Source organism: Stegostoma tigrinum, chromosome 4 (genome assembly GCF_030684315.1).
Source record: "Stegostoma tigrinum isolate sSteTig4 chromosome 4, sSteTig4.hap1, whole genome shotgun sequence".
NCBI lineage: Eukaryota > Metazoa > Chordata > Chondrichthyes > Orectolobiformes > Stegostomatidae > Stegostoma > Stegostoma tigrinum.
The window spans coordinates 3,386,118-3,409,111 of NC_081357.1; the positions used below are offsets into that span (position 1 = coordinate 3,386,118).

The 22,994-nt window shown below is 39.0% G+C and overlaps 1 protein-coding gene across 5 annotated transcripts in view; it reads left to right on the plus strand.

The window, feature by feature from the left end:
* The window catches only part of LOC125452355 (WD repeat-containing protein 26), a 112,645-nt gene that overhangs the window by 71,773 nt on the left and 17,878 nt on the right, over positions 1-22,994 (plus strand). For 2 of the 5 annotated variants that reach the window (XM_048530626.2, XM_048530627.2), the window contains exons 8-13: positions 271-411; positions 1,012-1,131; positions 9,126-9,271; positions 12,221-12,299; positions 16,529-16,576; positions 21,025-21,154. In XM_048530626.2, the coding sequence (XP_048386583.1) occupies positions 271-411; positions 1,012-1,131; positions 9,126-9,271; positions 12,221-12,299; positions 16,529-16,576; positions 21,025-21,154 (664 nt within the window). The other 3 variants (XM_048530628.2, XM_048530629.2, XM_048530631.2) reach the window with 2 other exon arrangements.

Below are 22,994 nucleotides of genomic sequence, written 5' to 3' on the forward strand. Positions count from 1 at the left end.
CTTTAAGCCTACATTTTTGTCCTCAAATCTCTGGAATAGGAATTTAATCTGCAGTCACTTGAGCCATAGCAAATTTAGTGGTGAAACAGTGGTAAAAATTACACTGAAGCAGAATATGGGGCTGTTTTACAGAGAAGAAACTGAAGTTGAGGCTAGAGGAACAAAGCACCAGGGTCCAAATTCCACAACTGTGTGATGTAGCACAATGCCAGTTGTCCAAAGGTAGCATTGTAGCATGGATTACTAATGGATCTTTTTTTCCTCTCTTAGGATACTCACCAACTTAGATTGCTTAAAACTTTAGAAGGCCATGCTTATGGAGTATCATACTTAGCTTGGAGTCCAGATGATACTTACCTTCTAGCCTGTGGCCCTGATGACTGCTCTGAATTATGGCTTTGGAATGTACAGGTAAACATGAATGAGAATGCAATAGCCATGCATATTATTAGCGTAGATAGTATTCCTAAGTGACTGGTGCACAGAGTTCAGTCTTTGTTCAAAGAGATAATTTGCAGGAATCAAAAGCAATAGTAAGTCTCCTAAATCTCCAGGTTTTCTTCACTGTTTAGAGTACTACTAATCTATTTAGAGTACTACTAATGGCTCTCATTCATACCGAGTATTTCTTTGGCTGGACTGTTATGTTCAAAATTGCTGATATCCAAGATCCTTGGAGTGTCTTTGCAAGTCAGAGACCTAAATAACTTCCAAGTTCCTGTTATCTGTTAACCTGAGGGAATAGCACTTGTGCTGGTAGGAGGAGAAGGTCAAAGTGATAGCCGTAGAACATAGAACAGTAAAATTGCACATTTTTCTTATTAAAGCTTATTTATTGCAACAGTAAGTTCTATGACAAGACAAGTTGATCACCTGTAAATAGATCTGCTGCTCCAAATTTGTAGCACTTAAAGCTGACATCCAAATTGAAGAAACCTTGACTGTGCATTATTGTTACTTTTGATGCCAGAATACATTGCAATCGGTGGGTTAAACTTTTCCCCTCTCCAGACAGGAGAGCTAAGAACCAAGATGAGTCAGTCTCATGAGGACAGTCTAACAAGTGTGGCTTGGAACCCAGATGGGAAACGCTTTGTGACGGGTGGACAACGTGGGCAATTTTATCAGTGTGTAAGTTGCTATATTTCCTTCTGGTCTTTGAACAAAAGAAAAGTTGCTGGAAAATCAGCGGGCCTGGTAGCATCTGTGGAGGAGAAAACGATGTTAACATTTCGGATCTGGTAACCCTTCCTCAGAACTGACCCTTCCTTCTGGTCTTTACCTTGTATATCTATTTATCTTAATAATCAAAATTTTCATTTTTGAAAATGACTGTAATTAGACTAACTGGCAAGCACACCTACAAACAAAACATGTTAATTTAGCAACTAAAATATTTGCATCATCTCCATACTTTGGAATATTATGTAAAATATCCTCCACTCCTGGGTTTCCCTGTAGGGAAATGGTATCCTTGGCTTTCTTACCTCTGACAAAGTTTGCTTAAGCTCCTATATCCCCAACCACTGGTTCAAGGACCGAGAGAACGCCTTTGGATCATCTCAATCTTTGTAAATGTTTCTGTTGCTCCTTACCCTTGCTCACCATGTCAAGCCCTTCTTTCGACTAAACATGAACCAAACCCCTGCTAAATAAACACTAAACTAGCACTAATCATGATCTTAAGTAACTTTATCTGAGGCTGTAACCATGAAAAATATATCCTACTTGACACATTATAACCTTTGATGCAATTTATCACACCATCTTTCTGCTATGCTTCGCCATTATCCATTTAAATTGGCTGTCTACAGAAACACTTGACTATGAGAATAAAATATCTCCAGCAACAGCTCATCTTGTAATCCTTGCATCTTTCCCTTTTAGAATTCTCTGAAGATGTGCTTCATTCCCTCCATGTTGCACCTTAGAAAGGTAGGAAGTAGGAGCAGGAATAGACCATTTTGGCCCATCTGTCTGGCAGCATGCTGTGCCATTCTAGATCATAACTGACCACTACCTATCTGAATGCCAATTTCCTCACTGTCCTCACGATCTTCATGGACATTTATAGCATTTAAGGAGACCAGTTGGCCCATCACACCCACACCAGCTTTTAAAGATCTGACTAACTATCCTTTCAGGCAGCGAGTTCCAAACTTCCTCCACACTCTGGTTGAAACAAATTCACCTCATCCCTGTTAGAAACATCCCTATATAATCAACTCATTATCGATTACAGTACTGAGTTTGATCCTTTTAGATGCTCCCAATGACTAGAGCACATGCATCTAGTTGCATAGTGTGTGTCATTTTGTAGTTAAGAAGCAGAAAATAGCTCTGGATACACACTCCTGACCAAGCATGAATCTGCTTTTCTCTCTATTGTGATGTGTCAGAGGATTTGGAGTTCACTCATAAATCTTTTAATATATTTTGGGTGTTGATCCTGTGAAATGTCCTATATTTGAAAATTTCTAGCTCCAACATGCTCTCTCTTCAGTCAACTGAGCAGAAGCCTACGGTTACTGTAATATCAAATACCAAACTATGACTATTTTGTCTTCAGTTTATTAGCTGGATAGGTATGTTGACCTATATCTGCAAACCATGATGCTTGTCTATAACAGGCATGGGCAACACTCTGTAAGAACACTGCCTAGCTAATGTTGGGAACCTTTTGTTTAGGGAATATTTTAATTGATGCAGTTACCAAAAGTTGCAAAGTTCACTGACCTTAATTGGATCAAACTGTATGGCATGTTTTGTTGCAGTCTGTTCTATTCGCAATGTTCTTCACTGCACATCCCCAGATAAACTGTTTCTGTTCATATCTCTCGTAGATTTATTCCTACATTTTCAAACAAAGCATCACAAGAACAATAGCATAGCTATGGGTTAACAGTGTGAACCTGGAGGAATACAGCAGGCCAGGCAGCATTAGAGGAGCAGGAAAGTTGACATTTCTGGGAGGGATCCTCCTTCAGAAACGGCCAGCTGATGCTGCCTGGCCTACCATGTTCCTCCAGCTCCACGCTGTTATCTCTGACTCCAACATCTGCAGTTCTTGCTATGTCTGAGCACATTTATGGTGCAGGATTAGTAGCCCAGAGCAGAAATTTAAATTTAATTTTTAGTTGTTTATTCATGGGATGTGAACACGCCTGGATCAGCCATCATTTATTGCATTTCCTAATTGCCTGAAAGAAGAAGGCCCTTGAGCTGTGCAGTATATGGTTTGACATATCCAGAGTTGTTAAGGAAAGATTTCAGGATTTTGCCCCAGTGGCAATCAAGGGACAACGATGTAATTCTAAGTTAGGAGGCTGTATGACTTGGAGGGGAATGATGTTCACTTCAATCTACTCCTGTTCTTTCAAGTGGTAGAGATCTCTGTTTTGGAGGGTGAAGTTATAGGCACCTTAAGTTGCCGCAGTAAATCTTGAGAATGATGCACATTTTTGTGGGAGCAATGCCATTCAAACTGGATGTTTTTATCTGGATTGTATTGTTTTTTGAAGCTGCATTCATCCAGTTAGGTGGGGTCATTGCACTGTTGGTGCACACTCTGTAGATGAGGGAAAGTTTTTAGAGAGGCAGGAGTTGACTTAGTGACTTTTTTGTGGAGGATCCAATGAAATGTTTAGCTAATGGTAATCCTAGAATGATAGTGGATGATTTTCCTGTTGAATATCAAAGGAAGATGGATAGAGACCCTCTTCAGGGCCCTTGTGGATCAGTTGTAGCACCCCTACCTCTGAACCAGATGGCCTGAATTCAAGTCCGATAACCATACGCAATACTGCAACTGAGATCTAACAACTGTCTTGAACGTGTTCAACGTCACCTCTCTGCTCTTTTACACTACACCTCTATTAATAAAGCCTAGAACACTGTTTGCTTAATTAACTGTTGTACCTGTCCTGTCATCTTCAATAATCGCATCCAGATCCTGTTGCTGCTGTACCCCCTTTAGAATTATACACCCTATCTAATTGTCTTACAATTTTTTAAACAAACAGTGATCATTTTTCTGCATTGAAACTCAACTGCAACCTATCCACTCACTCGCTCCAAGTTGCTGGTATCCTTGTGTAGTTCCACACTGTTCTCCTCAGTTTGCAGTTCTACAAGTTTAGCATCATCTGCAAACTTTGAAATTGTCTCCCCTGCACACTTAAGATCCAGATCATTAAAATGTGTCAGGAGAAGCATAAGACCAGAAGATAAAAGAGCAGAATTAGGCTATTCAGCCATTGAGTCCGCTTCACTATTCAGTGGTGACTGTAATGTTTCTCATCCTCATTCTGCTCCCTTCTCCCTGTAACCCTTTATCCCAATACTGATCCCTGGGGGAATCCATTACAAACCTTCCTTCATCCTGTAAAATATCCATTGACCATTACTGTGTCACACCCAGAAACAAAGGTGCATGGTGCAGTTGGTCCAATACAGTCATCTTAGAAACATCTAGGGACTTGCACCACAAATGAGAGAGTAGCCCCATTGTCTAGTTATGGAGCAGCCTGATGTAATACTCTCTAATAACTTTTAGGCAATGACTCAGACCCAGTCACCATCACCAGTCCAACCCCAAGTGTAGGTATAGTGATGTACGGTTCCGAGGGAGTGGCCCTGTATTTCTTAATGTTGATTCCGTACTTCGTGCATTATTCTAGCCTAAGAATGTAAATAGGCCATTTGGCCCTCAACCTTGATCTGATCCATGGCTTTAACTCTTTGTCTATCCCTTACCCAGTAACCCTTGGCTTCAATGTCACTCGAATAACCAACGAAATTAACCTTGAACGTATTTAATCACCCTTGACGGTCCAAAGAAAATCCTCCTCAACACACAACCTCCCATTCAAGATCGATTTCTAGATTCCTTCAAGGGAAAATATTCTCTCAGCATCCATTCCATCAAGCCCTTTTCAATCCTTAATTTTAATAAGGTCACCCCATGGAAACTCATGCATATAGATCTAACCTGTTCAATTTTGCTCATTTAAAAACTCTCAACCCAGTGAACAGTCTCAACTCTTTTCACTGCGAGTAGAGATCCATTTTTGTAATGGTCTTAAATGTAGTCTGAGCAATACCCTGTACAGTTCCAGCAAAACTTGACTACCTTTATGATACACCTCTCTTGTAGTGAAGTCAAATTTTTCATTTACCTTCCTATTAACTTACTGCACCAGCATGCTAACATTTATTAATCGATGTACACCCAGATTTGTCAGTTTTTCTTTCTCTCTTTGAATAATATTCTGCTTTTCTATTCTTCCTACCAAAGTGAACTATTTCACATTTTCCAACATTTTATTCCAGCTGTCAATTCTTCAGCCTTTCATTTTATTCAGTTGCAGGCTCTTTGCATCCTTCTAGTGATGTGCTTTCCTATTCACTTCTGAACAAACAGCAAATTTGGCTGTAATTCAATTAGGCTTTTCTTCCAAGTAATTAATGCAGGTTGTAAGTCTTATTGAAACGTGGATTCTGAAGGGCTCACAAAGGTAGATGAAGAATGAATGGCCCTGTTGCAAGGGGATCTAGCACTAAGGTACGGAGATTGAAAATGAAGATTCTCCTATTCAAGATGGAGATGAGGAATTGCTCCTGTCTGGGTCAATAGACGAAGAGCACTGGAGGCTGGTTTATTAAATATATTCAAGACAGTGTTGGACTGTTTTGATTGACTGGCAAATTGAGTGATTGGGGATTGTCAATAAAATGAATTTTCCATTAAGACCACAAACAGATCTGCCTGATCTTATTACATGGGGGAATACTCAGTGGCCTGGTTTCTTATGATTTTTACATAGCAATTGCTTTCAGCCCACAAAAACAAATTCTAGCAGCAAAACTAAGGACTTCTGAGCATCAGCTAACTGTGCCCCTAACTAGTCTATTCCAGGAATGCCTGAGCAATGCCCTAAGCCTAACTATCTTTGACTACCTCATCAATAATATTCACTCCATTATATGACCAGAATTGGGAACTTTTGCTGAATATAAATGTTCAGTCTCATCCATGACTCTTCAGGTAATGAAGCAGTCCATGCCCAAATTTAGCAATATGAGGAATATGTTCAAGTTTGACCTAAGTAACTTGGTGCCACACAAATATTGGGTAATGGTCTCCAGCAAGCGAAAGTTTAACTCCCTCTCCTCAGTATTACCATTGCCAAGCCCCCCCTCTATCAACATGCTGGAGGGTAACCGTTAGCCAGACACTGAATTGAAGCAGCTATTTAAATAGACTCCAACATCAGTTCAGGGACTGAATTTTATGACACACAATTCACATCCTGACTGTTTAATCCTGTCCACCATGTATGAGGTACAAGTCAGAAGTGTGATGAAAAATTCATTATTTGCCTCATTAAGTGCAGCTCTGACGATATTTGGGAAACTTGACACCATCCAAGATGAGCCACCCACTTAATTGAATCCCTATCACATTCAACTTTTGCATGGTGGCAGCTGTGTACCATTTACAAAATGCAATTCAGCAACTTCCCACAGTTTCTTGCAAATTCATGATCCAGACTACCTAGAAGCACATGGACAGTAGGCAGATAGAAATCACCATCAAAATCTCCACATTCCTCAATTTTGACTAAGATTCTGTCTTTGGAGAAGTTGCCTCTGGGGTTAGAAGTGCACTGAAAATAAAACCCCATTTCGCCACTAGCCGTACCAAAAGTCTTATTTAATCACCAGAATTGGTTTCTTTCTCTCTTTGTTCAGGTAGTCAATTATAAACTTTTACCAGGTTTTTCAACAAACTCAAAACTAATGTGCTTATTACAGGCAGACTTATTTTCAAATACATGGCAAGCTCATTATCTCGCAAACTACTGCACCATTTACTATGAATTAACTTGATTGTGCCTTAATTCTAAACACACACACATGCACAGATAGGAAGAAGAGACAGTTGACTCTAGAGAGCTATGGATGGGGTAAAATATTAGATGAAGAGGAGGAGGAAGAAACCCTATAGGTCATGTGGTGAATTCTGATGGCAAAAAGTGGGTTGACCTCTTTGTTTTTGAATTCCTTTCCATGCCCTCTGATTGCTGATAGTTGCAAAATAATATGAGCAAAAACAAAAAATGGAAAATCTTCAAACTAAATTTTAGCTCCACTTAGGAAACAGGAGCCTTGATATTTGAATTTTTCAGATCTTTTCAAATTGCTTAACGGTAGTGGTTTGGGTGTAGGGGAGGGAAGGAGAGAGAGAGAGACACCATCAGAGATAATAGGAACGGCACATGCTGGAGAGTCAGAGATAACAAGGTGTGGAGTTGAATAAACGCAGCAGGGCAACAGCATCTTAGGAGCAAGAAAGCTGACTCTTCAGCTATAGGCCTGAAAGGTCAGCTTTCCTGCTCCTCTGCTGCTTGGCCTGCTGTGTTCATCCAGCTCCACACCTTGTTATCTGAGAGAGAGAGAGACCATGTTGTTTTTAACTCCAAGCTCTGATTCTACCTGACAAAAACAATTCTGCATCCGTGCAATCTACTGCCTACAACTTCTAGGTGTATACTGAGAAGAAAGCAGATTACCTCAGTCCAGAGACTATTGCTGGGCAATGGCAGCATAAAACCAGTAATGGTTTTCCAGATCTGTTTGCGCACTCTTTTTAAAGTAATAAAATTTCATCCTTATCTCCTTAAAAAAATTGATAAACCATAGTCTAATCTCTAACTTTCCAATTCCAAACAATCCAATGAATCTTTTGCAACCCATCAGAGTCCATCCATGTCTATATTCCAATTCCTATCTGTAATTTTGCCCCAACAATTGTATTCCTATTTCTTTATTGTTAAATCAAAGTCCTGGAAACACCCTCCCTAATGGCAGTGTTTATGTTCTTACACTAAATGCATTGCAGTTTGTGGGGTGGGTGAGGCCTTCGAATTCCACTTAACAAACACAGTTTTGAGTGAATATCGTTTTTGTTCTTTTTTGTGTTGTGTCGCGCATTAAAATAAATCAACATTTATTTTGTCAAGTCTTTGGGGTTGATTTTTCAACTCTTGGCTCTTGCAAAATATCAAGATATGAGCAAAAGCAAAATACTGCAGATTTCGAAGTCTGAAATTAAAAAAATGTTTGGGCCAGTCAGTAACTGTGGAGAGATGTATAGAGTGTTTCAGGCCAATGACCTTTTGTAAAAACTGAAACATTGTGTCAATGTGATACATTAACTCTTTCACTCTCCAGGTTGCTACTGAGTATTTCCAGCATTTTCTCTGGCTTCAAACGGTAATTTGTTCTTGACTTTTGTGTCTAATCTAGGTAAAGTTTTAGCTGTTCTAAATTATTACATTTGAAAATTCCAATATGCACAGCAATTAGAATATCTGGAAAAAGGATAGGTTCACTGCACAGATGTAATCTGATTCCAGTGCAGGGCTGAATTGAAGCAACAGGCATCAGTGGTGCCGATTCCGAGCTTTAAAGCTGGGTACTGAATAATTAAAATAATAAATTGATTAAGATTATAACTTCCTTAATTGTTTGGAATACAAAAGTAGACTTAGTAATGGTATTCATGGTAACTGTCATCTGTAATAAAAACCTATCACTGATGTCCCTCAGGGAGGAAGTTTCTCATCCTTACTTGGTGTGACTTGCATTTGACCCCAGACCCCTAATTGCTATCTGAAATGACACCGCAAGTTGCTCAGTTCAAATGTATTCAGGAATAGGCAACAACTGCCTGGCCTTGCTGTGGGCGCCACACCATATAAAAGAATTAAAACAGTTTGGAAGTTGGTGACTGGGCTTGGCAGAGAAATTTCAAAGCGCCTGACCAATAACCCTTAGGTGAACGGTCTCAATAGTGAATGTTGAGTAAGAGAAAGACCACGAAGGTGGTGATGCCTTCCCAAGGAAAATACTACCAGTAGTTTACATTCCTGTAGATTATCTCAATTAGATGCAATACCAGAAAACTTGAATTGCATGTGGAATTAAATCTAGCATCCAACCTTCAGAACAGGAAGGGAAAATGTGAGAGGCAGGAGAAGAGAATTGTGTGTGGAAAGTTGGGCTATTTTTACTGATCTTCATTGTTTCACTTGTGTAACAGTTCTTTGTGTCTGGGCTAGGATTTGGAAGGAAATTTGCTGGATTCATGGGAAGGTGTGAGAGTGCAGTGCCTTTGGTGTCTAAACGATGGGAAAACAGTCCTTGCCTCGGACACGCATCAGCGGATAAGAGGGTACAACTTCGAGGACCTGACTGATAGGAATATGTAAGCCACTTTGTAATTATTTGTTTGTACTGAGATTAAAGTTCCATTTTGACTATTTGATTTGACAGGAGAGGATACAATTAATTCTGAAAGTGCTTTACCATTCCTAGTGCACTTGTTGTGCACTGACATTTACTCTGAAGCTCCTGCTGCTTAGATTGATGTGCTGAGATTAATATCTCACCTATCAGAGCTATCTTTGTTTTTTTCCTTTTCCAGTAAATGTTTTCCTTATGTCCTTTTTTGAGGTCTTCCACCCTTGCCGTACAGATTGATCTGGAACTGTGCCAGTAAACCGTTCATGAACTGCATCTAATAAAGAATATAAGTGAGAGTAGGGAGTAATGCACCATTCTATTGTTGATATATGAAATGTGGCAGAATGATTAGAAGGTTGAAGGTTGGTTGACAAGACACTAAATAGTATTAGGAAGCACTTCTATGCACAGGGCAGTAGAAGTTTGGACATCTTTTTCACAAACAGCAGTGATTGCTGCATCAGTTGTTAGCTTTAAATCTTTGATATCTTTGCTTAAAAAATTCTAAGGATATAGGCCCACAAATGAGCCTTGATCTCATTGAATTGTGGAACTTGATGTGGATGGAGTAGATTTAAATTAGCTGCGTGAGTGAGACCATCACTAACATTTTGGATATTTTGAAATATGAAAGTGAAAATCGGAGGCAGGAGTAGGCTGTTCAGCCCTTTTAAATCTGCTGTGCCATTCAGCACAATCATTGATCTGATCGTTATCTCAAATTTACATTTCTGTTTACCCTGGTTAACCTTTCAGCCCTCTGCCCTCAAAATATTTAAACTCTGATTCCATCATATTTCAGGATGAGCTTGAAAGGCGCACAACCCTCGGAGGCAAATAGTTTCATTTAAACTCAGTTTTAAATGGGCAGCCCCTGATTTTTTTTTTTGAAAAAGTAGTGGTCTAAGTTCTAGATTCTCCCGTAAGATGAAATCTCCTCCTCCTTCACATCGATCAGCCTGAGACCCCTCAGGGATTTTAATCGAGTTGTCTCCAGCATGTACAAATCTATTCTGTCCAATCTTTCCTCATAAGACAACTGTCCATTCCAGTTATTCTTGTAAATCTCTGAACTGTGCCTGTGCATTTACATACTTATGGTGACCAGTTCTGTCCACAGTACTCCCAACACCCTGAATAACTAAATCATAGTATCTTTATGTATCCAATTCTCCTTGTATTAACGGTAGCATTCAATAAACTTTTTCTAATTACTTGCCTTTCTAATTACCCTTACACTAACCTTTTGTGATTTGTGCAGGAGGGCACACAGATCCATCTGCATTCCAGAGCACAACAGTCTCACCATTTTGATAAGATACTTCATTTTATTCTTGCTGTTAAAATGAACAATTTCACATCTTCCCATATTATGGACTCAATTTGCCATATCTTCACCCACTTGCTCAACTTAACAGTTTCTTTTTGTTACCGCTTGAATCCTCTGCGCTGCTTACTTTCATCCCTATCTTTGTGTGATCAGATTTGGCAACATTACCTTCTGTCCCCTCTGAGTATTTTTCTAATCAACCTGTTCAGAGATGTTATTACACACCACTGGACCAGGTAGGACTTGAACCCAGGCCTCTCAGTCCAAGGGTAGGGGCGCTACCACTTAGCTACACTTTCCCCTCATCTAAGTCTGTTGTATAAATTGGAAACAGTTGTGGTCTGAAGCAGTGATCTCTGTGCTACCCGTTATATCTCGTCATCTTCAAAAACCTATTGAGACCACCTGTCCGCTTCTAGACTAGAAGTCAGGAGTTATCAAATCTGATTAATTTATTCAAAGTGTTGTTTAGAATATGTGCACCTTTCTAGATGGAGTATTAAAATATCTATCATATCGACCAGGAAGGTGAGGAAAAGTGTCAAGTTTCGCAAATGACTGGTAAAGTTTTTCCTTTGGTTGTGGAAGTTGTTGATGAGGTCGCAAACGTAAGATGAATGTATGGAGTTTGAAGAGGGATTTCTGGGAAGCAATATTATCAGAATATGTGAAGGTTGTGTGTTACAAATTACACTTGTTATAGTTTGAAGTGGTTGAGTTCTAATTAGGTTTCAGGCTGATTAGATGTTCTAAATATCAAATTCCGTACTGGGTATTTTATCAATTTTTAATATTTTGTTCAAACAGACTGCTTACCTCGTGGTGAAGTTCCCAAGTGGAATGTGGAAGCAACCTAAATTGAATACGTAACCAATGAAGAAACTTACAGTTTAACATTATATTAGATTAACAGTCTTTAAATTTCAGCATTAACTGTTGAATTGGGCAGCATGGTGGTTAGCATTGCTGCCTTTCAGCGCTAGGGACCCGGTTTCATTTCCAGCCTTAGATGATTGTCTGTGTGGAGTTTGCAGATTCCAGTTGTGCCTGCATGGATTTCTGCCGGGTGGTCCAGTTTCCTCCGAAGGTCCAACGATGTGCAGTTTGGGTGGATTAACTGTGCCCTGTAGCACCCAGGAATATGCTGGATCAGTGGATTATCTGTGGTGAATGTGGGGTTATGGGGATAGAGTTGGGGATGGTTGGTCTGAATGGGTTGCTATTCGGAGGTTAGAATGGCCACTTTCTGCACTGTAAAGATTCAATGATTCTATTTCGTCATACACTTGAATTCAGTAGCCTCTCTTAATTCCTGTTATCTCCCATGCTGGTGATGCTGCAAAAGAAATGTTTGGAAAGATTTCAAATGTGCATCCGTTGGATTTTTTTTCTATGTTTTAATTAAAGACAAATTTCTTCGTGAGACCTTCCTGCCCACTACTGTCATGACTTCTTGAAATTAGAAACACCAGCTAGTTTATCAGAGTTGTTTCAACACATTGCTGTGCAAGTTGTTAAAATAAATCCAGTGCATTGAGGTAGATTTTTGCTCTACTTGATTCACTTCTGATTCTATTACAGTGTGCAAGAGGATCATCCTATAATGTCTTTCACAGTTTCGAAGAATGGAAGGTTAGCCTTGTTAAATGTCGCGACTCAGGTATGTATAAAGCAATCAGTTTGTTTTACTTTTGACTTGAATTTCACTACAGCATTTTTGAGTGCATGGCTGAATAGGGACAATTTTAGCTTCTGTTTTCAAGTATTGACTGTAACAGGAGAATTTGACAGTATATTATGACTCACTTTAACTCAATAGGTAAATACAACATATAGTTCGTTGAGACATGTGCATCAGATTAGTCCTTGATAAGCTCCCTGGCCTGTTAATCTGGTCTCAGATGGAACAGTTGTGTGGTTGGTTTTATTTCTGGGTGTAGAAGTCACTTACTGTGGGGCAGAAAGTCAGCTGGGGTTTCCCACTTGTTCCTTAAAAGTGGAGACCACAAGTGTTCTTGAGTTTCCCCCCTCAGCTCCTTTCTTTTCCATATTTATGTATCGCCTTTTTGACATTCAGAAGTATTTGGCTATTTTTTTACATGCATTCTGGTAACACCAAACCTTTCCTCCACCAAATCATGTTAACTTTATTGTTATGCTGTTTGATGCCTGTAAGACACTAGCCAGAAGCTGTAAAACCATTGGCATCATCCTTGATTATCTCGAGCTAAAACCTACTGTTCTGTTTAAACTTGTATTTCATAGCTCAGATCCTCTCTTTACATTAAGACTTACTTCCACTTTTAAAATATTACCTGCTAGTATCTCTCTCCTTACTTATACTGAAACTTCTTCATTGCACAACTAGGCTTGACTTCCTCAGCTTTTCCTAACTGTCTTTTCAAGCTCTTAAACCTAAACCTAAACCTAACCTGAAAAGACTGAGCAAATTCTATAATACTTCAAGGTCCTCTGAACTATTTTCAGCTGTGGTTCAGTTGGTGATGCTATGTCTGTCAGGCACAAGGCTACCAGGATTTGAACCAAGTAACCACAGCAGAAACCTGAGAGAGTGTTGCACTGTTGACAATCTTGGCCAATCAATCGATATCATAAAGATGTTCTAGCCATTGTCAAATTGCTCTTTTTGGGAGTTGGCTGTGTATTTTTTAACTGCTTTACCTACAACAGTGACAACATTCTATAGTATTTCATTAATTACAAGGCAGTTTTGAAGTTTCCAGTAGTTGTGAAAAGCATTATATAAATGCAAGTCTTTTTTTCATGACTGTTATTGGTACTCTTTTTTTTTCCCCCAGCACATTCAATCTTAAACTATTATTCTCCGTTCCAAATCCCTCAGATTTCCTCAATCCTAATCCAGCTTCAACACTCCACCCCTTGAATCAGGGCTTTAGTGCTTTTTAATTCATTCTGCCTTGCGACACTACTCCCCACCGTCAAAAGCCTTCTTGAGATTTGTCTTTGACTACTTTGATACTTTTTTAACGTCTTAACTTGTGGAAAGTAAAGATTAAAATGTGTTTGTCAGAGGGACTTTGTTCAATTTACTAATTCTTCCTTGAAACTGCTTAATCTAATTGCCCTATTCTTGATCAATATCCTTTGCTGAAAGAATCTTGAAATTATAGTGAAGAAATTTCCATGTTCTAATAAATCATCTAGCCTATGAGGATAGATTTATAAATATATATTTCATGAAGTGTGAATTAACGCCACCTCATGTTTGCTGTTGACACTGAAATGTGTTCAGAGTAATCTTTCGGGTTGAACTTACTGTAGTTTACTCCGTCTTTCTACATTTATGGTGTGTGGAGACATTGTCATGGATGTCTTGGCAAAATTCTGCTTTTTAATTGGTTTTTGAACAATGTTGTGGCTTGTCCAAGCGGACAAGAACATACCCTTCTATAATTTGTCTTCCTGGTATTCATTTTGGAAGTAACAATTTTTATTATAATTGTGAAACTATTTCCTTTTGCTGCCAAACTGGTAACTTGCTTCAGTTCATTGTACTTCATAGTCCCTTCTGAGATTGCTGAGATTCATGCGTAACTATATGGAACTTTAGTTAAGGTTAAAAGTTTCAGACCAGATCTAATCGGTTTATCTAGACTGTCATTCAGTATGATGGCTGATTGTTCTACATTGTTAGATGTGCCCCATTTTGGTTGAGTGTTACCAGAGGTCTCAGCTGTCTAAGTAAGTAGCCAGCTAAGATGAACATTTCAAAGTTAAACTAGAGATCTACAACATTATTTGAATAGTTCTGTCAGTATACTAGTAAAATATATCCCCAGCGAATGGTACCACAAATAGATTAATTGTCCTAAATGTATCCTTAATCTTTATGCAGCAGAGCTGCTGTATTTGCCTAATAGATATCATGATACTTGAGTGGAATTCAATTAATGTGAATGTTTCAAGTGGGTGTCATACAATTTTTTTTTAATTGATTAATGTCTATCTGCTTTGTCAGGTGATGTGAGAAATGTTCCTCTTTCAAATCTGTCACTAATCCTTTCAAAAAAACTGTCCATCTCCATCTTCCTGCCTTCTCTCAATTTTGAAGCCTCCCAGATAGATGTCTTTCTCTTTCTCGACATACCATATTTTAATCCTACTGATTAGCTCTCTCTTTCTGCCATAATAATGATTTTTCTCAACCAGATTCTCGAATGGCATCCTATGCAACTGTGGCCGAGGTAAATTATCATTCCTTGTTCTCCTTGACTTAGCAACAGTTTTGACACAGTTAAATGTCCAAAATCAGCCAGATTTCCCTGCAATTAATTTTATTCCTGTTTCTATATCATTAGCTATTTGTTCTTACTCTTGCTGTCCCAAAGAATCTGTCATTGGCCATGTTCCCACTTACCACCATCTACAGGGTGTCCTCCACAAATGTGAGGTACCATGTGTATGCTGACAGTATCCAACTCTGCTACATTTCTTCAATGTCAATAAACTCTCAGGTTAGTCTGAATTCATGCACTGTTTGTTGGAAGTTTCCTCATTTAAATATTGGCAAGCCATTTCTTTAGTGCCTTTCATAAACTCTTTTCCGTCGCCATCAACTTCATCCCTCTTTCTGGCAGAAAGGTGAACTTGAAACAGACTGTTAACAATCATGGTGTTAAACCCATCTGAGATACCTACTACATGTCTGTACCATCACCAGGGCAATCTATTTTCTTCTCTGTAAATAAAACTGTTTCTATCCTGGCCTGAGCTTATCTATTGAGATCATGTGACATTGTTACAACTAAACATGAAATCCAGTATTTTCCTATCAAGCCACCCTAATGCCATCTTCTGCAAGCTTGAAGTTATTGAAACTTGCTGGTGTCCTAATTTTCACTGAGTTTTACTTGCTGCTTTGAGGTGCTGTGCAATAATTTCCTGGGTATCTATTTCCCCTATTTCCTTGTCTAAATGGGCATTCTTCTGATGAGATTGGAAGGAGTATTTCAAAAACTACAACATAGTGTTTGTGACAGGATTATTTATCCAGGAGTCTGGACTAATGATCTTCAGACATGAGTTCTAATCTGACAGCAATTTAAAAATTTTAATTCCGTTCATTCAACCGGGAATTTTAAAGGAAAGCCAATGTCATTGACGGTCTGCAGGTATACAATGGGTTTGTCTTAGAAAGCTACTTGGTTCACACATGTCCTTCGTAGAAAGAAACCTTAATGGTCTGGGCTGAATGTGATTCTGGAGTAATGTAGTTTACTCTTAGCAGTTCTCCAAAAATGCCTAGCAAGCTATTTGATTGTCAAGGCAGCTCACCATCTTAAGAACTTTGTGGAGGAAAGTAAAAGCTGACTTTGAGAGTGATGGCATATCTATATGTGGCAAAAATATGCTTGCCAGGTACAAAAATGTGAAAATTCTCAGTACTATCAATATGTACTGTACAGCTTTTGATTTGAATAGATGGGATTTATCAGCTGTTACTTCTAGGCCTTGACCAATGTAATGATGGTCATTTAATTAAAATAGCCAGTTGAATGCTGGTAATTAATGTCTCAATTTGTACAGGAAGCACTTGTTAGTTCTTGATGCTTTCCCACAATATTATCACTACATTCACTGCACTAAAGCCAGCTGTCTTTTTTGCTTCTGATGGAACTGATCACGTTAATCGGGAGGGGGTGCATTTATCACTTGATGGCAGCTTTGTGTTTTTTTTGTCTTTTTTATGTGCTTTCCCTCCAACTTCTACTGCAAGACCTCTCCGTTATATCTACCTGCAAGCACATTGATCTCTCTGGGATACCTGAAGAAGCAGACAGCTATTTGGAATTGACTTTTTAACAAGACTCATATGTTTCCCTCTGCATGGTGAAAATGTAACTGAAGATAGTAGAAGATGGAGAGAGAGGGCAGGAGAAGTCGATTCGCTCCAGAGTGAGTAGAAAGTCTACACAAAACAACCAGAAACTGATTTAAGCTTGTACTGCTTTTGACACTAAGTGGTGATGGTGACTTAGGGTCCCTGATCCAACTCCCTTTAATTATCTTTAGTAGTTACACCCAGTATGGTGGAATAAAGCTATAGATTTCACCAGCCATCTGAATTTTGGTTAATGCTAATAACCTGGCTGTTTAAGCTGAAGCACTCTGACTTGAGTGGTGCAACTTTTGAATGACTTTACCTAGCTGAAAGTAGACTTGCCTTGGTTGTTCTAGGTCCATTTTGAAGTTTAATTGCAGAAATGGGAATGTGAGATAAGAGGAAGGGGAAAACCCACTGCTGGTCATCTTAGGACAAAATGGAGCTTTTTGACCTTGGATAATGACACTGAATCTCTGCCTCTTTGACCCGTACACTCTGCTCTCAATGTTTAAACCACCAATGAAGAAGATTGGAACAATGGTGAATCCACTTCCTGGGACTGACAAACCAGATCCCCTCAAATCATTGCTGACTGACTTTATACAATTAAAACAGATCTCAATTTTTGCCCTCAATCTGTGTCACCTTGACTTCTTGTTTCAGGCATGGAAAGATGCCTCCAGTTGGTGAAATAAAAATTCATGATGCTATTTTCTTTGGAGTTCAGAAACTCCATGTTTCTTATGGTGACAATATGATGGATGTTGTCTTAAGCTGAGAGTGGCAAGGTCATGTTGCAACAATCTGATTACTGCATCACTTTAACTCTTCATAACCTGTGAGCATTGCAGGTGAATTAATTACTGCATCTGTAAGATCAGTGTTTTTCTTAAAAAAGACACTTGGCAGTGGTGTTCACTTATAAACAAGAACATGACCAGTATGCATCAATAATTAAAAAAGTGAAGAAGAGAGATCCTCAGTGACTTACTAAACACTTCAACCTCCCAAATGTTGAATATCTCCAAGTCCATGAGCAACGAAATCTATTTGAGTGAAACTGAAGTCTGCAATTGAAGATGATGCATAATTTCTGTATAGCCAGCTGCATCTTGCAGCTCAATGGACGTTACATTTCCAACAATTTGGGAATTCTACAGATGTTTGACTTTTGTCTACACTGGAGTAACAATTTAAGAAATGGCTGGATTATGGGATTTCCCAGTTAGGATTGAAACAATGCTATTTGCGATGGTAACAAGGTGTAGAGCTGGATGAATGAGATGAGTTGTTTTAATAACTTATTGAATTATTTTTTGGTACTTTTATGATTGCATTTTAGAAAGTCACGTTTCCCATGTAAAATAATACAAGGCTCAAGACAATCAAATTGATTTTGCACTTAAAATTTACACATCTACAAAATGGTAGAAGTAGACCATTTAATCCCTCAAGACTGTTCCTCCACTTGATAAGATTGTTGCTGGTCTGTTGTTCTGAATTGCACATTTCCACTTTCCACTGATTCTCTTTCTTAGCAAGAATCCATCCACTTATGTCTTAAAATTATTCAAGGACCCTGCCTCCATCACTTTCCGAGTTCGGTCTGTTCCAAGTTTAGTCATGATATGTTTATTCCCTCATCTAAGTCGTTGATACTAATTGTCAGAAAAGAAGTTGGAATCCCAGTAAGACCCCTGTGGGATTTCACTCGTCCTACCAGTTGAACACAACTTATTTGTGGGTACTTTTTAGTTTGATCAGCCAGCCAATCTTCCATCTGTGCTAGTAGGTTGCCCTTACACCATGAGCTTTTAATGCACAAAATATCTCTGATGTGGTAGGTGACAGTCCTTCTAATTTTCTTTTGTGCGAACCACCAAGGTCTGTATGCAGCAGTGACTTCAGGAACTGAAAATCAATGCTGTGATCTGTATAGTTATACCAGTTGTTGTGTGCAGAATGTCAGCACAGCCATGCAGCTTAGAGGGACTATTGGTGTTCTTCATCAAATGCTTTCTGCTCCCATTTATCCTCTGTACTTGTTACTTCAAAGGACTACAACAAAATAGTTAAAAATTGTTTCTCTTGAACATGCTAATGCTCCCTGATTACCTGTCTGTTTTGAAGTGTACAGCTGTAATCTCTTTCCTGATTGATTCCAACATCTTTCCCACATAGCGTCAAACTAACCAACCTGTAGTTTCCTGTTTTCTGCCTACCCTTGAATAGAACACTATACTTGCTGCTTCTCAGATGTATGGAACCTTTCCTATCACTAGGAAATTTTGGAAAATTAATGTTAAATTTTGTAAAATGAACAAAAATTAAACTAAATTAGTGCATCATTAGCAACTTCTTTTAAAACCTTAGGGAAAATCCATCAGTTTTCTGAGTACCATTTCCCTCATGCTTGTAACTTTGCTAAGTTCCCCTCTCCCTTCCTCCTCTTGATTTGATTTACAGCATTTATTGATGTCTTTTGTATCCTTCCTTGTTAAGAGGACCAACACTCACTTTTTTCCTTTTTAAGTACGTCGAAACTCTTGCTGTCTGTTTTTACAATCTTTGCTTCCCCTTATTTTAATTTCTTCCTTCCTGATTAACATCTTGATCATCTCTGCTGTTGCATATATTGTGATTAGACATCTGACCTGACACCTATCTTTACATCGTTTGCCCTAAGTTTGATGTTTTCCCTAACTAACTGAGATGGTGGGTCATATCTTTAGAATTTTTCTTTTATAGTGGGAATTTACTTAGTCTAGTTATTCTGAAATGGTTGCCATTGTCTCTGTTTATTGTTCTAGCTCCTAGTCTAGGGCTTTAGTTTACTTTGAAGTTTGTAAAGTTTGACAATCAAATGTACTGCAATCCTGGTCAACATTCACAGGGTCCTTAACTGAGCAAGAACACCAAGTGTTCAAAACCAAGAAATAATTTGTACAGGGGATTCCTGAATCCAGATGCTTGTACTTCTGAATGTAGCCCTGAACAAGTGTGTAATTTTAAAGATCTGACATACAAATATTTCCTGTAACTTAGGAATGGCTATATGATATTGTGCTGCATTATGTTCTGATTTGCATACAAATCGACTTGCGAACAGACTTCTATGGAATCTGTTTGCAATTCAGGGAACTGCCTTTGCCTGTTCTGATGGAAGGTTAGTTGTTTCTATCCACATATGATGACTGACTTGCTGAATATTTCCAGCACTTATTGCTTCTCAGTTGTTTTGTCTGAACTTTATCATACTACTTGTGATGCAATGCTGTCATGTGGTTTTCTAGTGACTGGCTTATGGATGCTTGGGGAGCTTTATGATAAACCCAATATTACACACTGAGTTATCCTCATCTTGAGCTGAGCTAAATTGTTGCATTAGCTTTGTTACACCCAGTTGCTGTATTGGAAGTGTGCCATTTGACAATGCTAACTTGGAATCTTATAGCATTGAGAGAGATAATGGGAATCAGCTTTTGTGCTCCTGAGATGCTGCTTGGCCTGCTGTGTTCATCCAGCTTCGCACTTTATTATCTTACAGCATTGAATCAGGTTATGAGTCTGACCTGTTTTATCCTCCTTTTTGCCTCACTGCTAACCATGCTTTCAGTCACTGGTGTCCCACAATCTTAAAATACTTTCTTAAGCCACCTTCTTGCTTTAATAGATGTTACAAGTCCACTTTTTTCATTCGGTGTTCGTTACTCTAGTAATATTTCATTCTTGAGTTCTGTGTCTGTCTATTGTGATTGACGAATAGAGAAGTAAAATCAGATGTGGTAGCTGCATGTGGTGAAAAACACAAAATTGAGTGATTCTAATCCATTGTTTGCCTAGCTGTATAATACCACACAATGTGGAAAGCCATCCATTGGGGTATGCAGCAAAATACAAAATGAGAATAAATGACAGCCTGATTTGAGGAAATAGTGCTTTATGAAGGTCTTAAAAAGTCATGGTGTAGCTGAATTATGAATATTGCTGCCTGCGAATGAGTCTGAAGTGTTATCATGGTTTGGAAGAAAAATGGGTGTATATAGCAGATTACATACAAACCTCTTAGCCACAGAGTTGGTGTGGTTCAGTGATTTTAAACCCATTGATGGGAAGATTGTGAACCACTGGTAAGCACTAAATTGAACATTTAAGCGCAGTGGTAGTTCAAGCTATTAGTGCTGAATGTGATATGTTTTCTGTGTAGTTCCTTGCAAATGTTACAAATTCAAAAAGTAAAAAGAAGTGAAGGTACTGAAAAAATGGAGCAGACTTGCCTGTATCTGTAAAGATAAGGGGTAGGGAATTGAGCACTTCTCAGAATGTGAAATTTTAATTGTTTCAGATGCTTTCTCAACCAAGATAGTTCTCCTAATCAGTTTCATGTTCAGCCATCTGGGTATCATTCCTTACTGTTTAGAGCATTTGAATTTTAATTGCATTTTTTCAGAGGCTATTTTATTTAAAAATGCAAAGAAAGAAAACCAAGTTCTGTATGACTGTCTCTCTGTGTTGTTAGGGAGTTCACCTATGGGACCTGCAGGACCGTGTTTTAGTGAGAAAGTATCAAGGTGTCACCCAAGGATTTTACACCATTCATTCATGTTTTGGAGGGAACAATGAAGACTTTATAGCCAGTGGAAGTGAAGGTAAGAAATCGGTGTATACAGCATCATAGACTCTAATATTAGTGTTGATGAAGCCAATTTGGTGTATGGATAGCAAGAATTCTCCACAATTCTGTTTGCCTGCCTCTGGTAGGCCTTGATACAAGTGTGAGGGTAAAATGATCAAAAACAGTAAATGTCTGGATACTTTGGAACTTACTGACGGAAATCCACTATGTAATCGGGACATAGAAAATGCAGAGGCATGTGTCAACAGTATTTACTGCTTCACTTCAGACACTTCAATGACTCCACCATATTGTGGTCTGCTTTTTCTATTTATCATAAACTTTTACTAACTAAAAGTTTTATTTGTGTGTAAATGCCTTCAGTTTATTCCCCAGAAGTCTGACCACATCCTGGGGGAATGTGGTGCAAGTGTGGCATCTGCTCCATTTGTTTCTGCGTTGGGGCTCTCCTTATGTGGAGGACCATCTAGAATCATTGAAATCAAAGCTGAGGAGGAGTGCACTCTGTGCCTATCAAGTCTCTGTCAGCTGTCAGAAGAGCAATCCAGTCAGTTCTGTTCGTCTACTCTAACCCCTTAGCCTTGCGAGTGTACTTTCCTCAAGTTCCCATCTAATTTCTTTATGTAATCATTAACCATTTCTGATTCTTCTACCCTTGTAGGCAGTTAGTTCCATGTCATTGCTACAGACTGCATGAAAAGATTCTTCACACCATTAACTCTAGGATCATAATCATAGAAATTTACAGCAGAGAAAAAGGCCCATCAAGTTTGTGCTGGTTTAAAAAAACCACCATCTAACTATTTAAATCCAGTTTCCCAGCACTAGGTCCATACTGTTGTAGCCATAGCATCACAAACTAACATCTAGGTATTACTTGAAAGCTATGAGGGTTTCTACTACTTGCTGTTACTGGCAGTGCTTTCCGGATTCCCATCTGGGTGGTGAAGAAAAAGTTTCCTCTCAAAACCTCTGAACCTCCTGCCCCGATCTTAAATCTACGCCCTGGTTGTTGATCTCTTCACCAAGGGGTAAAGCTCCTTTCAGTCTACGCTATCCATGCCCCTCATAATGTTACATTTCTCAATCATAGCCCCCCTCCTCTGTCTCCCCTGCTGCAAGGAAACCAGTCCCAGCCTATCCAATCTCCCTTCATAACGCAAACTCTTCAGCCCTGGAAACATCTAGTTCTGAAGAAGGGTCACCAGACCTGAAACATTAATTCTGCTTTCTGTCCACGGATGCTGTCGCACCAGAGTTTCTCCAGCATTTTCTGTTTTTGTTTCAAACATCCTGGTAGATCTTCTCTGCACCCTTCCAGTGCAACCACATCCCTCCTACGCCCTGAATTCTAGACCTGCACTCAACGCTCTAGCCATAAACTAACCAATTCTTCACAGTTCCAGCATAACCTTCCTGGCCTTAAACTCTATTCCTTGGTTAATATACACATATATCTCACTTGCCCCTCAACTATTTTATCTACCTGCTCTGCTGCCTTCAAGGATCTATGGACGTGCGCACCCAGGTTTCTCTGATCCTTGGCAGTTCCCAGGGTCCTACAGCTCATCCTATATTCACTTGCCTTGTTTGTCTTGCCCAAGTGCATCACGTCACACTTACCTGCATTGAATTACATTATCAATGATCACCCCATTTGACCAACCTGCCTGTATCCTCCTGTAAGTCAAAAGCTATCCTCACTATTTACCACCTCACCAATTTTTGTATCATCTGCAAACTTACTGATCATCCCTCCTGTACTCAATTTAAGTCACTTATATGCACCACAAACAGTAAGAGCTCCAATATGACTCCTTGGACACAGTCACACACATATTCCTCGATTGGCA